A 22,172-nucleotide genomic window follows, 5' to 3' on the forward strand; every position below is an offset into this window, starting at 1 on the left:
ACGAAAACACAGAGCACAAACTCATTCCCACGCACCCCCTTTCCCCCTTCTTCCAAAGGTGGGGGACTTTTGTATAGTCAGGTCAGTCTTTATTATATCACCCATGAAAATTACAAAAAGGAAAAGCCCTTAGGTAAGAGTCTCAGGTGAAAGACCATATGGACTGATGCTGAGAATGGTTAAGCCGAAGACTGTTTGGGCCTGTGGAAGTTCATACCGCTTCAAGTACCAATGAAGAAGGAAAACCATCTTAAAAATCCTCTCCTCTGGGCCTCGATCTGTCACATTTCTTGCCAAACAAAATGTACAGGAGGAAGGAGGTGCACAGCGGCTGGTATTTCTTTTTGTATGTCTGGATATGTGTGCCTTTAAAGTAGTCCTCCTTATCATTTAATATAATCATCGGATCATCTCCTTTCCCTTTATTTTCAAAAAAGTTAATCTCTCTGTCTGGACAATTCTCTCTGTCTCTCTTTCGCCTTCTAGACTAGGTCATTTGGAAGAAACAAGTCAAACATTTAATATTTAAATAAAATCCCCCCCCCAAAAAAAACTAACGTGCACTCACAATACCTTAAAACCAAGGAGGAGGTAAAGGGAAAGAAGCAATAAATTCTCCAGCGAGAGAAGGACTCCTCACAAAATATTTTCCTCCCCAAAATACCTGACAACAGACCACATTTACTGGTATCTAAAACAACAAAAGCCCCACTAGAGCAATTGAAAATTCTGGGCCAATGCATCTGGAAAATAATAATAATAATAATAATAATAATAATAATAATAATAACAATATTAACAATAATTAATATCTCTAATTTTGTGTGTATGTAAGAGTGTTTTAATAGAAATCCCAGTGCATTTCCACACAAGCACACACACACACACACACACTAATAAGGCGCTAGTCCCCTTTATTGCTTTTTTCCTTGTTCATCTTTTTCATTTTCATTCTTCGGTTCTGGAACCATATTTTGACCTGTCTCTCTGTAAGGTTTAAAATCCTGGCCACTTCGTAACGGCGATCTCGGGTGAGGTACATATTAAAGAGGAATTCCTTTTCCAGTTCCAGCGTTTGGAATTTTGTGTACGGACAGCGTTTTTTCCTCGTGGAACGAGCATGGATCCAGTTTGCGGCGGGGTTATCTGGAAAAGGGGGAGAAAATAAAACATAAGAGTGGGGAGCAAAGGAGGGGGAAGGCCGGGGTTAGGAAGGGGAAGAAGGGCAGACGTCGAAGAGGGGGTGGCAGAAGAGAGGGAGGGAGGGGGGAAAGGTCGTTAAATTAATTTAACGAAGGGTGCCTGCTCTTTTCACGATCAAGGCGGAATTATCATAAAAGCTTGAATGGCCCAGTCTGTTTACTGTACAAATGATGTCTTCTTGATGGCGGTAGGTGGTTATGGGGAGCCCCCTTTTTTATGGGTGCTTGTTGCCGCTTGAGCTCGGGTAGGCGTCTAGACGTTTTTATAGGTTAGTAAAACTATCAGTTTTGCACATTGGAGCCTTACAGGTTTGGGCAATAAATCAAAGCGGGCTGCAATTTCTTTTCTTTCTCTCTCTCACTCGCTCGCTCGCTCGCTTTTTAAAAAAACTTACTTGGGTCAAGTTGCTGCTGCTGCTTCTCCTCCTTCAGATCGCTGCTCGGGCTGGGGTTGCGGCTGCAACCAGAGGCGGGCTTGGCCGGGTGGGCGCTGCCGCTGCCGCTGCCGCTGCCGGTGGTGGCGGCAGACGCGGCGCTGGGCTGAGGTCCGCTGCTCGCCGCCGCCGCCGCCGCCGCCTTGTCGCGGGGTTCTGCCAGGAAGGGGTTGCACGTGTATTCGGGCCCAGCGATCCCGGGAGGCTCCCGGGAAGCGGAGCACTCAGTTCTAGTGGAAGGAGAGGCGCAGGAGGAAGAGGAGGAGGAGGAGGCGGCGGCCGCGGCGGACGAGGTGGTGGTGGAGGAGGAGGAGGAGGAGGAAGGGGCCGTGGAAGCGGCGGCGGCGGCGGCGGCGGCTCCGGTTTCGGGCTTGATGATCCCGTAGTGGCGTCCGGCGGCGGCGGAGCCGGCGGGCGCGAGGGCGGCCGCTGCAGCCGAGAGGTTGGCGCTGCCGGTGCCCCCTCCGCCGGCGGGGCTGCTGGGGAAGGCGGCGAAGGGCTCGATCCAGGAGCGCACGTATCTGCCCCCGCCGCCGCCGCCGCCGCCGCCCTCGCCCGGCCCGCCTAAGTGCGGCTGGGGCAGGTAGGGGTGGTAGAGGGCGGGCATGGGCGCCGCCGACGGCTGCGGGTGGACGGCGGACCACGAGGCGGAGAAGACGGCAGACTTAGGCGCGAAGCTGCAGGAGGCGAAATCCGAGCCCTCCGCCACCACACCTGACGGTGGCCGGGGGGACGGATGGTGCCCTCCCTGCAGGAACCGGCCAGCCCCGCCGCCCCCGCCGTACACTTCCTCGCTGTCGTGGCCTATGAGAGAATCGACATAGTAGTTACTGAGGGTGCCGCTCGACGACATTTTTTGCAGGCTCCCTCCGTAGCAGGGCATATGGGGGGAAGGCAAAAAAGGTTACTCTGTTGAACTGTAGAGAGGCGCCCTGCCCGCAGAACAATCGTAGTATTTTTGCAGGCTGCCAGCTTCAACCATTGGTCCCTCCAGCCACGTGATCATATTTACCAATACTCGGAGTAAATCAATCCGCTAAACTGTGAGGTTGTGGGAAAAGGGGGGGGGGTTGCTGCGATTATTATTATTTTAAAAAAAAACTCATCAACAAACAAGGACAACAAACCCTCCCCGTCTCAATTGTTTTTAATGTAACTGCATACACAAAGAGTGGGGTGGGGAGTGTGTGTGTGTGTGTGGGGAGAGAGAAACCCTTTTGCCTTAGCCAGACTCCAAGCGGGCGTGGCTCACTTAGCAGCAACAGCAGCAAGTTGGAGGACTATTTCTTCACCTTCTCTGAGTGATTTCTGCCATTCGTTTCTGCAGCCAGCCCCAAGCTGGGAAGTTCTTGCCGGTTTTGGCTGGTCCTTGGCCTTGAGATCAGCGGAGAAAAACCCATGGAGTGAAAGAGACGAGCACCCCCGCACCCCCACCCCCCAATGAGAGATCCTTGCCTGTGAAAACAAACACTGCCGAAAGCTGGGAGTGTGTAACGACTCCTCATAAAAACAGGGAAATGTTACAGTCAAAGCCCACAATGCGGAGGCTGCCGTCTTTCAAGAGCAACTCCGGGTGCCGTTTCCTTTTAAAAATAAAAAAGGGCAGAAATAAGAAAGATTGGAAAAGGAAAGAAATGAATATGAGAGAGAGCGAGAGCGAGCGAGCGAGCGAGCTGCCCATTGTGTTGTTTTAAAACAGGTGGAAGACCTCTGCAATGATTTTATGCCTTTCAATAAAATTTTTATGAGGTGCATTTGATTATAGATTAATGTGTCCCTCTAATAAAATGGACTGATGGCACACGAGAAGAAGCCCTTCTCTCTCCCCCACCCCACCCCACCCCACCACTACCACCCGCCCGTCTTTTCACCTCAACCTGAAGCTGAGCCAGTCCTGACTAGCAAAGGGTCTGAAACTTTTGGATTCCAACCTGCAGGTAGCAACACTTCCAGGCTCTTGGGAAGTTTGTGTGCGCGTGTGTATGTGTGTTTGCAGGGCGGGGAAATAAAATGAATGAATAAAAAGGGATGACTGAACCCGCGCTTTGGGCTGCCTCGACCCAACCGTTTGGAAAACACTGAGATTAAACCAAGATTCCTTCGCAAATATTCTGTAATAGACAAGGCACAGACTCCTGCAGTCTCTGTCCCCCGACGCTTCTTTGTTTGGTTTTACTTCCTGGATCCCTTAGTAAGCACAAACATTGACTCCTCTCTATTCCCCCTGCTCTCCCCCCTACCCCCCACCCCCACCCCCACCCCCAAATAAGTCAAGGAGATCAATCTGGTTTTACCACCTTTATTATCTACTTGCAAAGGCCAAGTTTCCGGCGTGAGTTTTGGACCTGCAGCAAACATCCCGCCATTATTGAAAGCTAATTGACCCGTTTATTGTTCTTCTTCGAGTGATGTTTGGTCTTCAGACAGGCTTAGAAATGGATGCGCTTGAATGTGGGGAGAATGTACACGGGGTCGGTCCAAATCCAGATCTCTGCTTGAAATGAAAATACACATACACAAACAGGGCGAAGAAACGAGACATAACTTCCTGTGTACAGCTTTGCGAGAGAACGACTCAAATTCCTAGTTATTTCATGATTGATTGCTCTCTTAACACTCCTTTCCCAGATTTGCTGGAAACCATCTCTTTTACATTGGTCTGTTCAGGTTTTATATGCTGTAAAAAAAAAAAACCCACCACCACCACCACACACACACTGGTCTTTATATCTAAAGAAATTCAACACCCATTTTCTTGCATATTCCTATGTGTGTGTATGTATGTATATATATATATATATATATATATATATATATATATATATATATATATATATATATACACACAGTCCACACATCCACCCACACAATATTCATACACACACCCCAATCCTAAACAGCGCAACAATGTGGAAGCCATTCCTCCTGGATTCTAGCAGAACTCGCTTTCGAACTGAAATGGGTTAAAACCACAGCCTAACAATGCCATTTCCTAGTGGCAACATCTTTGGGTGGTCATCAGGGACCCTGATCGATCCAAAGATGTACAGTTTGCATGGTAGTGAAGATACCCCTTTATACTGAACCGATTGATACTACCCAAAAAAGAAAGAAAGAAAGAAAGAAAGAAAGAAAGAAAGAAAGAAAGAAGCAGGCGTTTCCCTTCCACGTACACACCCATAATCGTTTTCTACACATTCCAAAATGCCCAGGGATATGTTATTAGCACAGATAAACACAGGTAGATTACACACACACACACACACATAAATATAAATATGCAATGCAGGCACCTTCTATATACACACCCTGAGTATAGATCCACACACAATTTACTAAATATTGATAAGTATCCCCACAATCTAAACGAACAACCTTCCTAGACCGGGGGTGGGGTGGGGGGAGGAAAAATGTGATGTCACCGTTTCCTTTATGAACTGCCTGGGTGTCATTAGGCAAGCAAATATTTTCAACATGTTACAAGCAATTTCCTGATTTAGCAGCCAAGGAGGGGGCGTTTGTTGTTAGCTGGGATTCCGCTTCTCCAGAAGCGAGGCCGGCAGCTTTCCATGGCTTTCCAGCCCTTTCTGAAGGTGAAAGCAATTTCCAAGCATTTGGACTTCATCTGGGAGTCATGTTCATTTGCAAACTGCCTTTTAACACAGTTTCGGCGTCGGATCCCCCCCCTCTTCTTCCGTTCTTACCACCCCCACCCCCACCCACCCCTGCCAAACACACACACACATTCCCGACCCCTCTTGCAAGATAAAGTAGCTGTTGGCAATATTTCGCAGCTATGTCCGGGGACCGGGGGTGGGAGAGAGTCGTGAACTTCATTACCTTGATGTGTGTTGCTAAGAAAGGGGACCACAACGAAGACGACCACAACACCCCAGAATTTTAGGGGAACCGAATAGGGCTGTATTTGGACCGTCTAGGGCAGTGGAGGAGTTTTTCCAGGCGAAAAGGGAGAAGGCCCTGGACAGAAATAGATGGCAAAATGGCTTCTTTTCTTTTCAGGAGATTCTTCAGGAAGAACCAATGCGGGTATTTTTATTTTCATTAAATACACCTATCTCTATATATATCTAAATGTGTGTGTGGATTTGGATAAATGTATTCAAAATAAATAAATAAATAAATAAATAAAGGGATTTAAAAAAAAAAACCCCCAATTACATCCAGCTGGCTGGCTTAGGATTGCAGCAAGCAATTTTTATAGTTAAGAAACAGCATGTTTATGCTGACAGTTTGGGCTCTAGAGTTGGATTTAGGGTGGTTTTGCTTATCTCTCACTCCCCCCCCCCCCCAAACTAGTCGACTTACCATTTATGAGGGGATGGGATGAGGGTATCCCGTTTAGGTCATAACATTTTACTGGCGTTTTAGCGCTACCTCGTCAAACTCCAGCGACACTTACACACAATATTTTACTCTTTCTTCTCGACCTTGCAGGGAACAATTGTTTGGGTTTGGGTTTTTCATTTTCTTTTTAAGTGACTAGGTTGACATAAACTTCTCTCCCTTTCCCCTTTGGATTTCACATGCTCCCACCCCAGTGGGGAAAGGAGGAAGCTTGATCATAAGGTAAATGCAAGACCTGGAAAAACAATACTCTGTCTGTTGTAGCGTTTTGGGTTTCGTTTCATTCTGGAAAGACCAAAGGAACCTCGAGACTTTACAGAGTTTATTGCATTATACATGCGAATAGGACATGCACAAAGAAGAAGACATATTGCTTGTTATACCACTAGGATTCCACGTATGCACCACAAGGGGAAAAATGTCTACAGTTGAGGGTGAAAGATTCCATTGCACGAAGGACATGTCTGACGCACACGGGAGAGTTACATCGTAAAATGTGCTTTCTTTCTTTCTTTAAAAAAAAAGCCTCCCCACCCGGAAAAAAATGTTTCTTTTTTTCCCTTTTTAAAAAACTCTCAAAGTATTTTATATATTCAAAATGTTATGGCCCGTGTAATAGCCCCCACATAAATACCACGTGGTTAGTTAAAAACATGAAAAAAGTCACATTGTCTGGAAGTTTGACAGCTCCAATAAGTTAAGACCAAATGATCATATTCAATTAGAGTTTACCCTGCATTACGATGAGAAAAAAATTAAATAAGTTACACGTGCTAGACTTTTTTTTAATATATATATATATATATGTATGTATATATACTCGTCATAGGAACATACATAGAGACACTTGCAGCACTAAAAAGAATGACAAAAGGTCACATTCTATCAGAAATTAAGAAAAAATGGAAAATGAAGGGGTGTACTTTATTTTCCCTCTCCCCCCCGCCCCACAAAGTCTTTCCTACATACATAGCAACTGGTAGTAACTGAGCCTATATCTCAGTTACTGCGGCCAACCCGCAGGTTAACCGGTTTAAGAGAAGGTCAGGTTAGCGGTCAGTTCTCGGATTCGGTTTTCCCTGCTCATCTTCTTTAGCTTCATTCTGCGGTTTTGAAACCATATCTTGACCTGCCTGTCAGTGAGGTTTACGCTCTTACTGATCTCTAGGCGGCGCTCTCGAGTGAGATACATATTGAATAAGAACTCTTTCTCTAATTCCAGTGTTTGATGTTTAGTATATGGACACCTCTTCTTTCTGCCACTCTTTGCAGTTAACCAATTGCTGGTTGGAGTATCAGACTTGATTTCCTCTAGCAAAATCAAAGGAGAAGAAAGGAAGGAAGGAAGACAAAAACAAAATAAAAGAAAGAAAACACACACACCTCAGTCTGTTATAGTGTAGCCTTGGCCATGAACCCACCTCCATTGTGTCTGGCAGATATGGTGGCTTGTGGGTATTAAACATTGCTAAAGAGAGGTGTGCACATTGAAATGGGGTGGGTTTTTTTTTTAAAAAAAAAAAATGGTTTCCAGATTCGAATTAAACAATGCCAAGCAACACTGCATTCCGTTCTCTGGATTATATCTCTAGTATTTCAATTCAACATTTCCATACATGCTATGCGTTAATACGCAGATTTCAACTAGACTTGGACATTTGGGATGGTTGGTGTGTTTTTTTTTAAAAAAATCCTGACACCTTTCCAGTGGTCACATTTTAACAGACTTGAACTGTAGGAACGAACCCAAGCCTTATAAGCCACTTGCTCAGAAAAGTCCACACTTAAAAACAAGATTATCCCCATGCATTTCTAAGGGGATTCATCTACATCACTCATGCCATTAAACAGCCAGGAAAACAAAGATGGCCTTTTTACCTTCAACTAACACCAAGATTTGAAAGTGGGAGGGGGGGGCGATATGGATATCTCACAGCAAGACATTTTTCGTTCCGTTTAGGATCTTTACCCATCAGAGGCAATTTTTGACCTAGGCTTAATAATAATTGCCTGCAATTGTTCTACACTTAGTGAGTCCACAATTAAAGTCAAATTTACACCAGAGGATGCAAACTTAATTCTTTTACTAAAGGCAGGTTTCCAATTTTGTTTTAGGTGGGGGAAGTGTTGGGGTTGTTTTACCCTTTCCCCCCCTTTTTGCTATTCCACCATCTTAGCCCCTCTCCAAACGAAGCCCCTTTGCGCCCCTGTGCCTTTTAAAGGACAATGAAATAAACATGCACATACACCCTTCAGTTATTTCATTGCAACCTCCAAACCGTCGTAAACCTTTGGAGACCTAAGTTAGGTTCTCTAAGATACCAAATCCCCATTTTTGATGCCTTGATCTATCAAAGAAGAGGCCCTTTTCCTTATTTTCCATCTCCTTCAAAGTTCGTAAAGCTCTGCGGCACCTCGCTTTTAAATAAATCAACATCAAAATAAAAATAAAACAAACTCATTTTGACAATCAGGTTTAGTAATCGATGCGTTTAGACAGGGAGGAGGGCCACAGGGTACCGTTTGATCCCAATATGACCAAGGGAAGTGGAAATGGCTGTAATTTAACAACCTCTAATTGAAGAAGCCCTTTGGAAGGGACTACTGGGGCTGGTCATTGCAGCAGCCTGGCCAAGGGAAACGAAAGTCCCTATTGCATGCACCAAGCTCTGGATCCCTCCAAGGGTGTGCAAAAAGATGAATACAGGAAGCGTTGTGGGCAAGATCCTAGACATCCAGCCCTTTGCCTAGAAGATGCAAGAGCCTGGCACCTGCAGTGTCAAAACTGGGGGGGGGGAGAGCCGGGAGGGGAGAGAGGGAGCCCTTTCTGCTGAGCAGTTATGGCTGCACTTCAGCCGGCGCTCCTGTGGTTTACGAGACTAGCCGTGCCCAAGTGAGCCTGCCACCACGTTCGCATCTCCCAACTTCGTAATGATACCGACCTTTGCTTTCTTTCTCTTGGGTTTCTGGGCTGGACACCGAGGCTTCGGCCAGGCAGCTCCTGTCGTCCTGCAGCGTGGACTTGGCTTCGGGACTTTCCACTTGAGAGACTTTGGCGGAGTTGTCCGGGTGGTGGTGGTGGTGGTGGTGGTGGGGGTGGCTGGTGTTGCTGGTGTTGTTGCTGCTGCTGCTGGTGGTGGTGGTAGAGCTGCTGCTGCTGCTGTTGGGATTTTCATTCATTTTCTTCTCCATCGGAAGTTGGGCAGCTATCTGCGGTTTGGAAGCGCCGCGAGGGTTTAACTGTAACATGACTGTTGAACTCGTCTCGGGGCTGTTATTGTACTCTTGGGCTTTCCCCGCGGCGTAGGTCTGGCTCAGCCTGAAATAGCCTGGGACGGGCACCTCGGGGTTTTCAATGGGACACGAATCAGAGACCAGCCTCTGGTAGGAAGGGACGTCGGAAGAAGACACCAGCTTGGACCTCTTATCAGAATACATGCAGCAATTGGTTTCTTCCTTGATATTGGTAGTGAAGGAGCAAGTGGGGACCTGCTGGCTAACAGGTTGCTCTATTCGGCACGACCTGTTTGCGTCTGTCCAATTGTCTACTTGAGGTATATACGGATGAACGTTCATACCCATACTTTGATGGTTCACTTCTCTTTTTGCCAGAGACGGTAGCAGTCCACACGTTTGCATCCCATAAGTCCCAATCTCTGTGCTGGGTGGCATGTACATGCTGGCGCTGTTGGAATAAAAGCTATCGCTCCTGCAGGCACTGATCAAGGAATCGACTAAAAAAGTATTCGCGGCAGGAGAACTGTTGGGAAAGGACATTTTGGGGAGGAATTTGAAGAAGAGAGATTGTGTCCTTTGTAGGCTGACATCTCTACGAAAACATTCCCTGTGTAATTGTGGATGCCTCTGCACGACCACATGACAGCGGAGCCAATGAGATTTGAAAATGGCCTTGAGCCGCTACCTCCCCGCCGGTCACGTGCTCCCCGGCACACTCCGGGCTGCGGCGCAAAGGTGGTCAACAGCGCCATCTAGGACTTCCAAGAGAAAGTGCGCGCGCTCCTCGGCCAGGAGCGGCGGCAGCACTAACCAGCCTTTCCCCCCCTCTCCTTTCCACCCCCCTTCCCCTTTTTCTTTTTGTGTGTGTGTGTGTGTGTGTGTGCAAAAGCCAGCCCTGGCGCACTGCGCTGATTTAAAACAAGGAAATGCATTGAATTGATCCTCTCTCTGACCCTCTTAAAAATTGAAATAAAAGAAAAGAAACGCCGAAAGCGAGTTACTGTCCGAATTCAGTCTGATCTTGAAAGCTGCTCCTGGTCTTTTGCTCCAAAAATATAAGACAGGTACTTCAGCCAAAACCTTGCTAGGCTAAACAGAGGGAAAGGAGAGGGCACGCGCGCACACACAATGCAAAATGGGGAGTTCTTCTCATTTCCCCAGCCTAATAATAATAATAATAATAACAACAACAACAACAACAATAATGCCTTTCCCCCTAGGTCACCCAACATCCTCTTCAGTTTCATTAATTGGCAGCAATTGTGTCCTCAGAATAATAGTCCTTAAAGCTCAGGGCCAGGAAACGGAATCCTTCTCCCCTGCCACTTCCTCCTTTCGCATCATAATCAAACTCTTTTTAAAGAAACAGCATCCAATAATAGTCCCCAAAAAGTTTTTTTTGCGGGGACACACACAGCTGATTGTGCCTGAAGTATAGGTGATCTCTGAAAGTGTCATAATTTGGGGAGGATACAAAAGGGGGGGAAATAATGTTTTCCTTTTATGGATTTTGTAAAAGCATTGGTTTCTGACAAGTGCAAGGTACAAAAGGTTGTGGAATTTATTAATACAGATTAAGAAGAATCAGAGTGATCAATAAAATTCTCATCTACATTCTTGGGCCACTTGGTAATTTTCTTGCTTCTGAAGCTTTTTCAAGAGTTATACCCTCTGTTGCCACACACGGGAAGATATTTTATTAACAAATCAATCGAGACTTTGTAAAGGATAAGATTAATAGTTAAGATTTAGCATAATGGTGTTCGCGTTATGAATTATTGAAAATTATACTATTGATTTTTCCTCTTTGCCACTAACCAAGAAGGTCAATTTTTGTTTTAATACAAATCGTCAAATATTAAAACCTAGACTTTGCCATAAGTTTAGTTTTATAGTATGCAAGATCTCCCTCCCAAATTTTTCACAGCCCTTTCTCAAACTATGCATATGAAGAAAAGGTCTTTGTCCACAAATATGGAAGCAGAAAAAAGGTAAAGTTTTCTCATCTGCTGAACTTTTTTAAACACACACATACATAAACACACACACACACACACACACACCAGAAAATGTAGTTATTGCAACAATTGTTCATGACCCAACTTTATATATTAAAAAGAGAGATGAATACCTGAATACACCCATGCCAACAGCCTATGTGGAAATTCGGATATTTCTTTTAGGGTGTATTTCCTCAATTTATTGTTCCCTCTCTTGCTCTAGCCTGATGTATACATCCGTATCACTAACTTTTCTTAAAACACAAGAAAACACAGGGGCATCAAACTACTGACTGTGTTAGTTTTTTAAAAAAATAAAAAATAGATCCCTCGCCTTTCCCCCTCTTTTTGTAAGATCTTCCCTTTTTTTCTTTTAAAATGTCTGTCTTATTCAAGAATTTTCAGACACACATGTCATGAACTTGTGGCCAGATGTTGCTTTAAGTTCCTCTATTTATTTCGGACTTTGAGTTCTCCTGTGTTAGTTCATCCTTCTTCTCCCCTTTAAAAGAAAACCTCAGGAAACCCAAACCAAATCCTTTAAAGGATGTTTTAAATGGCACCCTATTAGCCGCGCTATTGTTGCAAAAGGACTATTTCACCAGCCTGATTTTATTTTCCCATTCTTATACCATATCTTTGGCACTTGGGGGGGAAAGGGGGTGTTCCCCTTTAAAAAGAATAAAAATATTCCCATATCCTTTGGTTGAAAACAATTCCCCTGTTTAAAAAATATCGCGGTGGCAATGAGACAGACCTTTCAAAAGCTTATCGCAGCTGTTCAAATACAACATCATTGTCAGGTTAAGAGAGCCGGTGGCTTTTAGGGCTCCTCTCTCTCTCTCTCTCTCTCTCTCTCTCTCTCTCTCTCTCTCTCTCTCTCTCTCTCTCTCTCTCTCTCTCTCTCTCTCTCTCGTTTCTGTGTTGCTGCTGCAGGGTTTAAATCTTACCCTCTACACAAACAAACACACCAGATTTTTTTTTGAACCTCTTTAAATTGTGGGTATATCCTCACCCTAGTCCTGGATGTGGGCTTATAAACAAGGAACACTACAAGAAGGTAGTTGTTGGTGGTGATGGTGGTTGGTGTGCGTGTGTGAGTGTGTGTGTGTGTGTGAGAGAGAGAGAGAGAGAGAGACAGAGACAGAGACAGAGAGGATTTCTCCCCCCCCCTTCCTCCTATTTAAGATCATTATCAGAGCCATTGCTAAGATTTTGTCTGAGCCGGGAAACAAACAAAAGTGGAGGTCATGATGCACCCTCTTTGGGGGCCGGCTTTTTATGTGCTTTCCAGCAATTTCCCTTTCTCCCCCACCTCTCCCCACCCCGCTTCCCTCTCCCCTCAAAACAAGACGCCAGACAACCCACCGAGTTTAAAGCAACCCAATACTATTTTCACCCCCCTGGTCTGCAGTTTAAGACTTCACCGTGAAATCTAATCAGGAATTTTATCCCCATCAGATAGCCTTTCATAATCCTTATTTACACTTTAAGGAGTGTCCTAGAAATATCCCAGTTGTAACATCTTCTGAGCTTTATTTTATTGGATTGTATGGGTGCATGGGTCGCCCAGTTGTAGCCTTTAAAACAATCAGCCAGACTGTCCTTGCTTTACATCCCAGGGGTCTCTCCATTGTTTAATGAACTGACTCGGAAAACTCCCTTTAGGTAGGATGTTTTCCTAGATTTGAGGTGGCAAATATCTATGATCTCCAAGTATTTTGCTACAGGGGCAATGCATTACGGTACCTAAGGAACCCATTGATCATAACCAATCACTACTAAGAAAGAAAGAAAGAAAGAAAGAAAGAAAGAAAGAAAGAAAGAAAGAAAGAAAGAAAGAAAGAAAGAAAGATTTGAGCAAGGATAGACGTTTGAAAAGAAAGGGGGGCAGCCGATGAAAAACAAAATTTAAAATTTGTGTGACACATCTAGAGGTTGAACAAACATCTCTTTGGGAAATGGGTTACTTAAACCTCATGTGTTTAATGCCACTTCAGTTTTAAATCATATTAAGATGGAATTCTAGTAATTAAAATTAATAAATAAATCAATAGTGTGTCATAAATGAGATATATAATCTACATTACTGCAAAGGTTTTCCTCTTTACTGTCCCATATTTTTTCTCCAAAGGGAGTGGACTCCCACTCCCCCCCAAAAAAATCCCTCCATTTATAACTCGATTACTATTTGCAGTAAAATATATGTTGACATGACCCTTTTCTGTCTTAATGAATAATAGAAAATAAAACCTTGGAGGAAAATCGTTACCTAAAAATTTAATTTTTATCTTTCAAATGTATTAGACACTTAGTGACTGGGCGATGTTCTGCTGCTGTTGTTTTTAAAGATACGTCTCCCACCTTTTACTATTCTTACTGCAATTTGTTTTATTTTTGCCTCTGTATTAATGAGATGGGGGAGCAGGAAGAAGCTACCCAAAAGTGGGTAGCTGAATTGTGTAAATAGTACGTTGGATAAAACTGAAAATGTTACACATCAAAATATTGCTCAAAGGAGTAGCATTTTTGAGAAAGGAGAGCCATCTGGGAAATCTTTATAAATATTGCCTTTGTGGGTTCATTTAAGCATTTAATCTCAGAGGCGCTTACAAGAAGATTCTTATGATTTCATCTCACCTCGCTGTAGAGATGGCATATAGGAAGGAATTCCTTTTAATTATGGACCCGATTGTAATTCCACACCACATTGTGTCTTTTCTTCTCTCAATAACATAACAATTCTATCATACCACTTTCTGCACCTCACATTCTTATTCAATGTCCAAAATCATTGGATTAAAAGTGGGGTAAAGATAAATGTTATTAAGCATTGTTATGCTATCATAATCATATCATTATGTTATCACCATGCTTGATAAATGCATGGCATAACTAAATCATTATTATTAACAATGGCTCAATCACATCTATAGGATAATTCATCCAAGGTTTGTTTTAATTTTTCTCTATGTAGATATTTTTACATAGGGTGTGTACATCCATAAATGAAATGTAGTTCATAAACGAAATTCCCCTCTGAAGATTCAGGTTTTGCCCATTGTTTATCAGAGGTCTTTTGTACACCAAACCATCGAGTTCAATTTCAGACACCACAAGCCTTTAACAGGAAAGGTCTGGCCAGGTTAATGTCCCTTATAGCGCAGAACCGACAGTCGCTCCGTTCATCAGGAACTCTTGAGAGATAGCATATAAACCGGAGTAGCCTTAGGTTATGGTTGTTTAAAATATGAATCAGGAAGCAGCTGAGGCACATACCAATAGCCAACAGAATCTTAACTAGATTATAGACTATTTCTGATCGATCGATGGACAGATAGATAGATGATAGATAGATAGATAGATAGATAGATAGATAGATAGATAGATAGATGTAGATAGATGCAAGTCTTTCCTGGACCACTTAAAAACACTCTAACCAAAAGAATTTGAGAAATGCTGAGATAAATAAATGAATGAATAAATAACGTGGATCTGGTAACTCTCCCCAGAACCATCACACGTGCCTTAAGGTTCCAAAAAGGACAAAGCATACATCTTAAATATTCAACTAATTTAATGAGCAGAGTATATATAATATGGATATCGCTCCAACCACAACGTTACATTTCTTTGAACAAGGCCTTTTTATAAATGGGAGAAGAGCAGTTTGGGGGTGGGGAGATAAAATCTAACAGTGCATCATCATGCCGTGTCTTACAAGATGTGCCTTAATTTAAAGGGTGGGGGGAGGGACCCAAATCAAACCAAAAAAAATGGAATCTTTTCTACCATATTATTTCACAAAATAGATTCATATTTTACTGCCCCATTTATTCTGGATTTGAATTAGAAAATAATTTCCTTTATCTTTCAATATATTTTCAATATATTTCCTTTATCTTTCAATATTTTTTTCCTGGAGTATCCTTGTAATTATTTCAAGGCGGACTGACTATTCTAGGTAACTGGAGTAACAATGAACTTCTAAAAAGAGAGTGAGAGTGAGAAAGGGAGGGAGATTTCCTGGAAAAGAAAGCGCCCTTCTCTCATTTAACAGGAGTGACTTCGAATGTGTTTAGTTTATTGGGTTGTACATTGGTTAATCATCTGTCCTTATTCCCTAGAAAGGAAAGGCGGAGAAAATCCGCCTCTGATCTTTGGTGTTTTTACTTAAAAGTGCTTCTTTAGAGAGGACTAAGATTTACCAGATCAGAGGACAATTTCGGAGGAAATTCCTCTTCCTCTTTTTTTAAAAAACAACAACCCTTTTTTGGTGTCTTTTAAAAACATATCATTCTTTTCCCCACCCACAAGAATTTAGATTCTGAATAACAGATTTAGGTGACGATATAGAAGAGATGAAGAATACAAAAATTCTGGTCTTCTCTCTGGCAAATCATGTTATCATTTGAGAAAAGCACTCCCCCAAAACTCAGCCACTCATTTTTCCCCACTGATAAAGACAATATAATTTCTAAAACTGGGTTATCTGCCTGTGTTCGTTTCCTCAAAAAAAAGCCCTAAATATAAGGTGTCTTTGATAGCATTTGGTTGGTATTCTTTGGATGTTGCAATTGCACTTAAGAAGGAACAATGAGAATTTCGTTATGTTGAGGAAATTCAGGAAATAAACTAACCCATTTCTTAAAATGATAACTTAAAAAAATATCTATGCATGATATTGTAAAAGATTATGACCGAAAATATATTTTTAAATGAAATACGTCTTGTTCATGTCATGGCTATGAGTTACTTGTTTAATAAATCTTGTTTATACTCTATTTTCTCATTTTCCAAGCCCTGAAATCTTATAGTTGCTTATATATTAGAGATTTTATTAGTAGCAGGATTATTGGGGGAGGTGAAATACACTTGAACATCAGGACAATTACCCGTTCTGGAATATGAGTGCGCCCTCTTGTGGAATTTAGCAGTAAAGTATCTACGGATTTATTTATTTATTTAAACAAATCCTGTCTGCTTCCTTCTTGTATTTCTGATACATTGTTGTGTTCTTTGAAATAATTAAAAAAGTTTAACAATTTAGAAACAGAAATAAAAACGCAATAACTATAGCGGGAGAATTTGGATTTATTCTATTTTTAGTATGAATACTTCTGCTCCTTTCCTGATTGAAGAATAAATATAGTAGTGGTAGATCAGTACTGCAGATATCTGATAGAAAAATCATTTTTTCCACAATTTTTAAGGCATTGGAGAAGCTGGATATCTTTTTCTTAATGTAAAGAGTTGAGTTTGCCCCCCTCTCATGTCTTAAGACAAGAACTTGCATTATTTGGCTTGCCTATGAGACATAGACCAATATCAGTACTTAGAAATGTCATTTTTGTATAATCCACATCCCCTGAAATTCATGAATGAATTATAATTTATGTTAATGTTGATGGGTTTCAGTCTTTCCTTTCTCTCCCCAACCCCATTTTAAAGTTCATTACATATCATTGAACAGATTTTTGCATTTAACTATCAAACTGAATTAGAAAGAACAATTATTTTGGCAAAAAGTAGAATTTTATGCTTTTAGAAGTGAGTGGGAGGATTATTATTTTCCCAAAAAATAAGGTAAAATAAATGGTTTAAAGGGTAATTAGAAAAGGTTTCACAATAAATAACCTGTTAGAATGAGGGAACATTCTGAAAATATCATTATAGGTAAGTATTTATAAAAGGAAGCCAGTAACGACAGAGGATGTGGTTGATCCACTGATGTGGATTGCTGTGCAGTAAGAAGTGTGTTTGTGTGTGTGTGTGCATGCGTGGTGTATGTGTGACAGATAGAGAGGGGAGGGGAAAGCGGGAAGTGAGAAACCGGGGAAAACCTGCAAAGAGAGTGGGTGGTTGAAAATAAGAGAGGAACCTTTAAGGCTCCTAATTATTCAGAAAGGTTAAAGGTGATGACCTTGACATTTTGGAAGTTCAAAGGCATACACTTATGTTTTTCTTGCTTAAGAGTTTCAAATTTAAATTTTTGTCCATAACTACCTACTGCTCCAGCTTTAAGGCTTATATTGTATGTTTCCATCTCACTTGATTCCTCCAGTTCGGCCTTTAATGGATGCAAAGTGAATGAGACCCGCTTTATCCCCCCCCCCTTTGCTTTTTTTAAGCCAAATTCTTTTCTCACTCGACTCCTTTATTGCACATTGCGGAAATCTCTTTTTCGCCCACCAGAAGGTGTACAATATAACCCAATTAAGCTATTTAGACCCTGAGCTTTTATGGTGTTGTCTAGACAGTTCAAGGTTTTGTAAACAGCTTAGCCGGGTCATACAACATAAAGTGAAAAGAAGGACCTCCAGCAATTTTTTCTTGGAAAAATGCAGAGCTGGCAACTCAGTGACTAATTAGATTTCTTCCATTGGTTTATCTCTGTGTATATATAACATGGAATAGGAAAATATGACTTTTAAAACATTGGATCTTTTTAGCCTCATTCCTCTCATCCACCCTTGAATAAGTTCAAGTTTTGGAGGGGATGCTCCTCTTATAGGAACTGTATAAAGTCCACAACTTGGTTTGCTTTTTCCCTCCATTCAAACTTTAGATTAGAATAGGATTTTATACACTGGAACTCTGATCAGATTATTTTAATAAGCCCTTTTCTTAAGGTATGATCCAAACAGAGTCAAACCATTTTAATTGTCATTGATTACAATGGGATGGTTCTATGTGCATGTTTAACCGCCCCAGTTTGAAATGGGACTTAAATATGCTTACTTTGGGATGGATCATACTGGTACTTTTAAAGCTTGCTCTAAAAAGTGGGTAAAGTTGCAGTGGAATTTATCCCTGTGTAAGGGTTATTAAAGTTAAGAAGCACAAAGTAATGGGTTCTTCTTGAAAATGTATGGGGAATAATGGAGGCCGCTATTCGTCAATTTCACTTGGCACCAGCAGGGACAAGGTTGTGATTCTTCAGAGATGGCCTTACAGATAATGCACACGGAAGGTACAACTTCAACTTTACTAGCAACCATTTATTCACATGAACAAGACAGTGTCCCATGCTTTTATATGGCAATAGAAAGTGTATAGTTATATATCCAATGCACATCACCACCTTTTCAACAAAATGGGAGAGAAGGATAATCCCATCTCAGAACCAACAGGAGGAGAACGGAGAGCAAACATGGTGGATCAATGTGCTTCTTTTGAAACTACATTTCAGGTCCACTGGCCTCAACCATGAAAAGGGGGTGGGGAGGAGCAACACCATGGGTGGTTTTTCTTTTTTCTTTCTTTCTTTTTCTTTTTTTAAAAAAGCACACGTAACAGCAGCACAACAACAACAACAACAACAGCAACAACAACAACAACAACAACGTTAGAATGGACTGTTGGATTTACCCTATTTCCCCTTAGGACGATTCTGCTCCGCCAAGCCCCCTGAGGCTTCGTGTAGACAAGAGAGGTTGGAAAGAACCAGAGTTGTTGAACACCGAAGGGAAAAAGAAGAAGAAGAAAAGAAACTTGCTTTGTCCGCAGGGCGGATGTCCTGTAAACCTCTTGATGTTTGCAATCAGATGACAGGTTGGACGGAAAGGGGGACCTTTCCTGCCTTGCCCGCCTCTCTCCCCCCCTCCCCGTTTGTCCTCTCAAAACAAGGGGTTCCCCGTAAAATATTGCAGACGATCCCTGTTCAGTTTCTTTTCTTTCATCCGTCGATTTTGGAACCATATTTTAACTTGTCGATCCGTGAGGTTCAGCATTCTAGACAACTGGAGTCTTTTCTCCTTGTTTATGTACACGTTGAAGAAAAACTCCCGTTCCAGTTCTCTGATCTGGTATTTGGTGTAAGGGCATCTCTTTTTCCGGGACCGCTGGGGAAGTGCTGAAAAATTCAGAAAAGAAGGCAAAGAAGAAGGAGAACGCACCTGACGGAAGTGGACTCACTCAAACAACTTCAAGAATAAGGGCGTGCACTGGCCTCCACCTTTATCCCTTTAAAACTGACTCCTTCTTCCCCAAAAGCTCCGAGAGGACCCACGAAGTCTCCCCCTCCCCCTCTCACTCGAGATAACTTTGGTAAAGTGGTTTGGGAAGGGAAAATAAAATGAAAAAACAAAAGAAACGCAGTCCCACATTCTCCTTGAAAGATACACCCCTAAGAGAAAGGTGTTTCGAATGGTTTGAAACTCGGCTCCAAAAGGTCCCCCAAGATCATTCAGATGGTCTCATTTTGCAGGGAAATGCCTTGGGGAAGAATCCGACTTCTCTCTAAAGATCACCCCCCACAAACCCAACAGGACAGGACGCCCATTTCACAAGGAAAGCAATTATTTGAATTTCTTTCAATCGCTCGGAACGCCTCCCGCAACACATGGCAAACACACACACCCCGCCCGCCCGCCTCCCAATCAACCATTTCGTCACAATTAATATCCTCCTCCAAGAATACCTTTAAGCCCACCTCAATGGGTTTCCTATCGTAAACACGGTTTACAACGGCAAAGGAACCCTTATAGGATATATAAAAGCCCTTTGGATGCTTATAAAATCGCACATAAAAAAAAGGGAGAGAAAAAAACACCCTCGGGCTTGACAAAGTGGTGGCCCTGGTGCGCTCTCTCTCTCTCTCTCTCTCTCTCTCTCTCTCTCTCTCTCTCTCTCTCTGTCTCTCTCTCTCTCTCTCTCTCTGTCTCTCTCTCTCTTTTCTCAGTGTTGGGCATCCACACAGCTCCCGTCCAAAGAAAGAAAAAGCGACCGATGCCTCTTCCTTACCTGCACTGTTGCTCTTCTCGGGCCCGGCCTGCCCCGAAGGGGACCCCGCCGCGCCGCCCTCGCTCGCCACTTTCTGCTCTTGGCTGGGCAGGGGCGAGCTCTTGCTGCAGGCGCTGCTCGGGGGCTTGAGGTCGTCGCCCTTGTCGCCCTGTGGCGGCTGCTCCGGGTACGGTGCCCCTCCGCCGTTGGACGTCTCGTAAAACTGGTCGAAGCCTTGCGGGAGGATGCCGTTCCTGCCCACCGCGCCGTAGAAGTTGGCGGCGGCGGCGGCGGCGGCGGCGGCAGCGGCGGCCGCGGCCCCGTGGTGGGCGCCGCACGCGGGGTCGCTCTTGAAGAGCACGTCGCTCCTGCGGGAGGCCGGCGGCAGGAAGTCCCTGGCGTGCATCACCTCGTCGTAGTAGCTGGGCGCGTAGCTGCCCCGGTAGGGCCACTTGCCGCCCCCGCCGGCGCCGCCGCCTCCCCCGCCGCCGCCGCCGCCGCCGCCGCCCGCGTAGTCCCGGAACGCCGCCACTTCGCGCACCGGTTGCACATGGGGAGGCAGGTTGGAGGCGTAGGGGAAAGTCATTTGACAGGAAGGCGACTGGGGCAGGAACGGGCTCTTGCTGGAGAAATCCGAGGGGGACACGTAATAGGCGGCGGCGGCGGCGGCGGCGGCACACCCGGGGAGGTACATGCTGGAGGCCCCGTGGCTGCCGCAATCGTCAAAGTCGCTCATGTCTCCCCTCCTTCCTGCTGCTGCTGCTGCTGCTGCCGCTGCCTTCGGGCGATCGCGAGCAGGCAGCAGCAGCAGCCAAGCCGGGCGCATGGGAGCCCCAGAATCCCCATCTAGCTGCACGAGGAGAGGCTTTGGGCAGGAGCAGCCCCGCAGAAGGGGGAAAGAATCCCACCGCGTGCTGACGTGCAATTCATCTTGATTGATTCGAGTGGTAATTATGTCACGTGACGGGGGGGCGAGGGAGAAATGTCTCGATATCGAGATCAGCTTCCCCTCGCCTGCCTGCTCGCCTTCGCCAAAGGTGCTCTCCAGAAGCCTTTCCAGGTTGAGCTTCCCAGTTCACGTGCACACGCGCGCACACCAGGCGCACGTTTGGACAAATAGACCATTTCCAGCTCTCTTCCTCTCCCCCCCCCCACCCGCACACCCACCCACCCACCCACTCCTCCTTCCCCTCCTCCTCTCGCCCCTTTAACTCCCCCTTTCTCAGCCAGGAGAGATGATGAGCTCTAGGTCGGGAGGGGAGTCACCTGGGAATGCCACCCCTGCCCCGATTCCTAGGCACACACTGCTCCAAACGCCCCGGGGTCCTCCGCGCAGGATCGTCCAAGGCAGGCGGAGAGGTGGTGCGGGAGAAAAGGAGCACAAAGCTTGTGCCACCGGGATCCCCTCTTTTCAGTCACAACTAGGAATCCTGTTTGCTTGTGTAGGTTTAGAACTAAGCAGTCACCGGAAATGCAGCCAGGAAGCCTTAAGGGCCAGGAAGGTCCCAGGCAGCGGAGCTCTTCTCCCTTTCCCGCTTCTCAAGGCCACCTCCAACATTTGCCATGATTAAGGCAGCCTCCTTCCTTATAAGAAATAACATCTCCTGGCTTATGGCTGCGCTCTCGCTCTCACCCCACCCACCCCACCTCTCTCTCTCTCTCTCTCTCTCTCTCTCTCTCTCTCTCACACACACACACACACACACACACACCATGGCTAGTTGACCAACGTTCATGGAGCAAAACGAAGACCTTTCTCAACGTCCTCACAACCCAAAGGCATTTGCTCCCAGACACCGAGGGTTTCCCTGTTTGGTTTGAAAACCCGTTTGTTTTTATGTTTTTGTTTTTCATCTTCCAACTCTCCAGTGCAATTGCCTTATTTTCCTCTTTCTTTTCCTAAATTACAAACACTGTACAATTTGGGGTGGGGGTGAAAGAGAGAGAGAGAGAGAGAGAGAGAGAGAGAGAGAGAGAGAGAGAGAGAGAGAGAGAGAGAGAGAGAGAGTCAGGGAGGTAGAAAGGGGATTAGACCCGAGCATCACTACTCTCTTTCACCAAATGGAGATCCTTCATGAGCACATTTGGACTGGCAGAATACGACACCATAATATCAGACATCTTAGGGTGGGGCTTACTAAACAAAAAAGCAGAGCGTTTGGCTTCTGAAAGCCGAAGATCTGATCACTACATACACACCGGGGAGTGAT

The 22,172-nt window shown here is 44.3% G+C and overlaps 3 protein-coding genes across 3 annotated transcripts; all 3 read right to left on the reverse strand.

The window, feature by feature from the left end:
* Positions 1-557: 557 nt before the first annotated feature.
* On the reverse strand, positions 558-2,664 carry HOXD9 (homeobox D9). Its single transcript, XM_063116351.1, has 2 exons — positions 1,598-2,664; positions 558-1,146 (listed from the first exon to the last, which is right to left on the reverse strand). Exons 1-2 carry the CDS (start codon positions 2,517-2,519, stop codon positions 905-907), a joined length of 1,164 nt encoding a protein of 387 aa, XP_062972421.1. The 5' UTR covers positions 2,520-2,664; the 3' UTR covers positions 558-904.
* A 4,370-nt stretch (positions 2,665-7,034) lies between these two features.
* Positions 7,035-9,808, reverse strand: HOXD10 (homeobox D10). Its single transcript, XM_063118601.1, has 2 exons — positions 8,944-9,808; positions 7,035-7,312 (listed from the first exon to the last, which is right to left on the reverse strand). Exons 1-2 carry the CDS (start codon positions 9,776-9,778, stop codon positions 7,035-7,037), a joined length of 1,113 nt encoding a protein of 370 aa, XP_062974671.1. The 5' UTR covers positions 9,779-9,808.
* An 8,923-nt stretch (positions 9,809-18,731) lies between these two features.
* On the reverse strand, positions 18,732-20,976 carry HOXD11 (homeobox D11). The gene is made up of 2 exons (XM_063118602.1): positions 19,984-20,976; positions 18,732-19,093 (listed from the first exon to the last, which is right to left on the reverse strand). The coding sequence occupies exons 1-2, from the start codon at positions 20,786-20,788 to the stop codon at positions 18,858-18,860; spliced, it is 1,041 nt and encodes a 346-aa protein (XP_062974672.1). The 5' UTR covers positions 20,789-20,976; the 3' UTR covers positions 18,732-18,857.
* Between the last annotated feature and the right edge of the window lie 1,196 nt (positions 20,977-22,172).

Source organism: Elgaria multicarinata, chromosome 2, assembly GCF_023053635.1.
Source record: "Elgaria multicarinata webbii isolate HBS135686 ecotype San Diego chromosome 2, rElgMul1.1.pri, whole genome shotgun sequence".
In the NCBI taxonomy this organism is placed as follows: Eukaryota; Metazoa; Chordata; class Lepidosauria; order Squamata; family Anguidae; genus Elgaria; species Elgaria multicarinata.

Coding starts and splice junctions, on each gene's coding strand:
- HOXD9 (XM_063116351.1), bottom strand. CDS start 2,519: ATGCCCTGCTACGGAGGGAGCCTGCAAAAAATGTCGTCGAGCGGCACC. Junction 1,147..1,597: donor GCAGCAGCAACTTGACCCAA/GTAAGTTTTTTT, acceptor CCCCTTTTCCAG/ATAACCCCGCCGCAAACTGG.
- HOXD10 (XM_063118601.1), bottom strand. CDS start 9,778: ATGTCCTTTCCCAACAGTTCTCCTGCCGCGAATACTTTTTTAGTCGAT. Junction 7,313..8,943: donor CCAAGAGAAAGAAAGCAAAG/GTCGGTATCATT, acceptor TGATTTTGCTAG/AGGAAATCAAGTCTGATACT.
- HOXD11 (XM_063118602.1), bottom strand. CDS start 20,788: ATGCGCCCGGCTTGGCTGCTGCTGCTGCCTGCTCGCGATCGCCCGAAG. Junction 19,094..19,983: donor CGAGAAGAGCAACAGTGCAG/GTAAGGAAGAGG, acceptor TGAATTTTTCAG/CACTTCCCCAGCGGTCCCGG.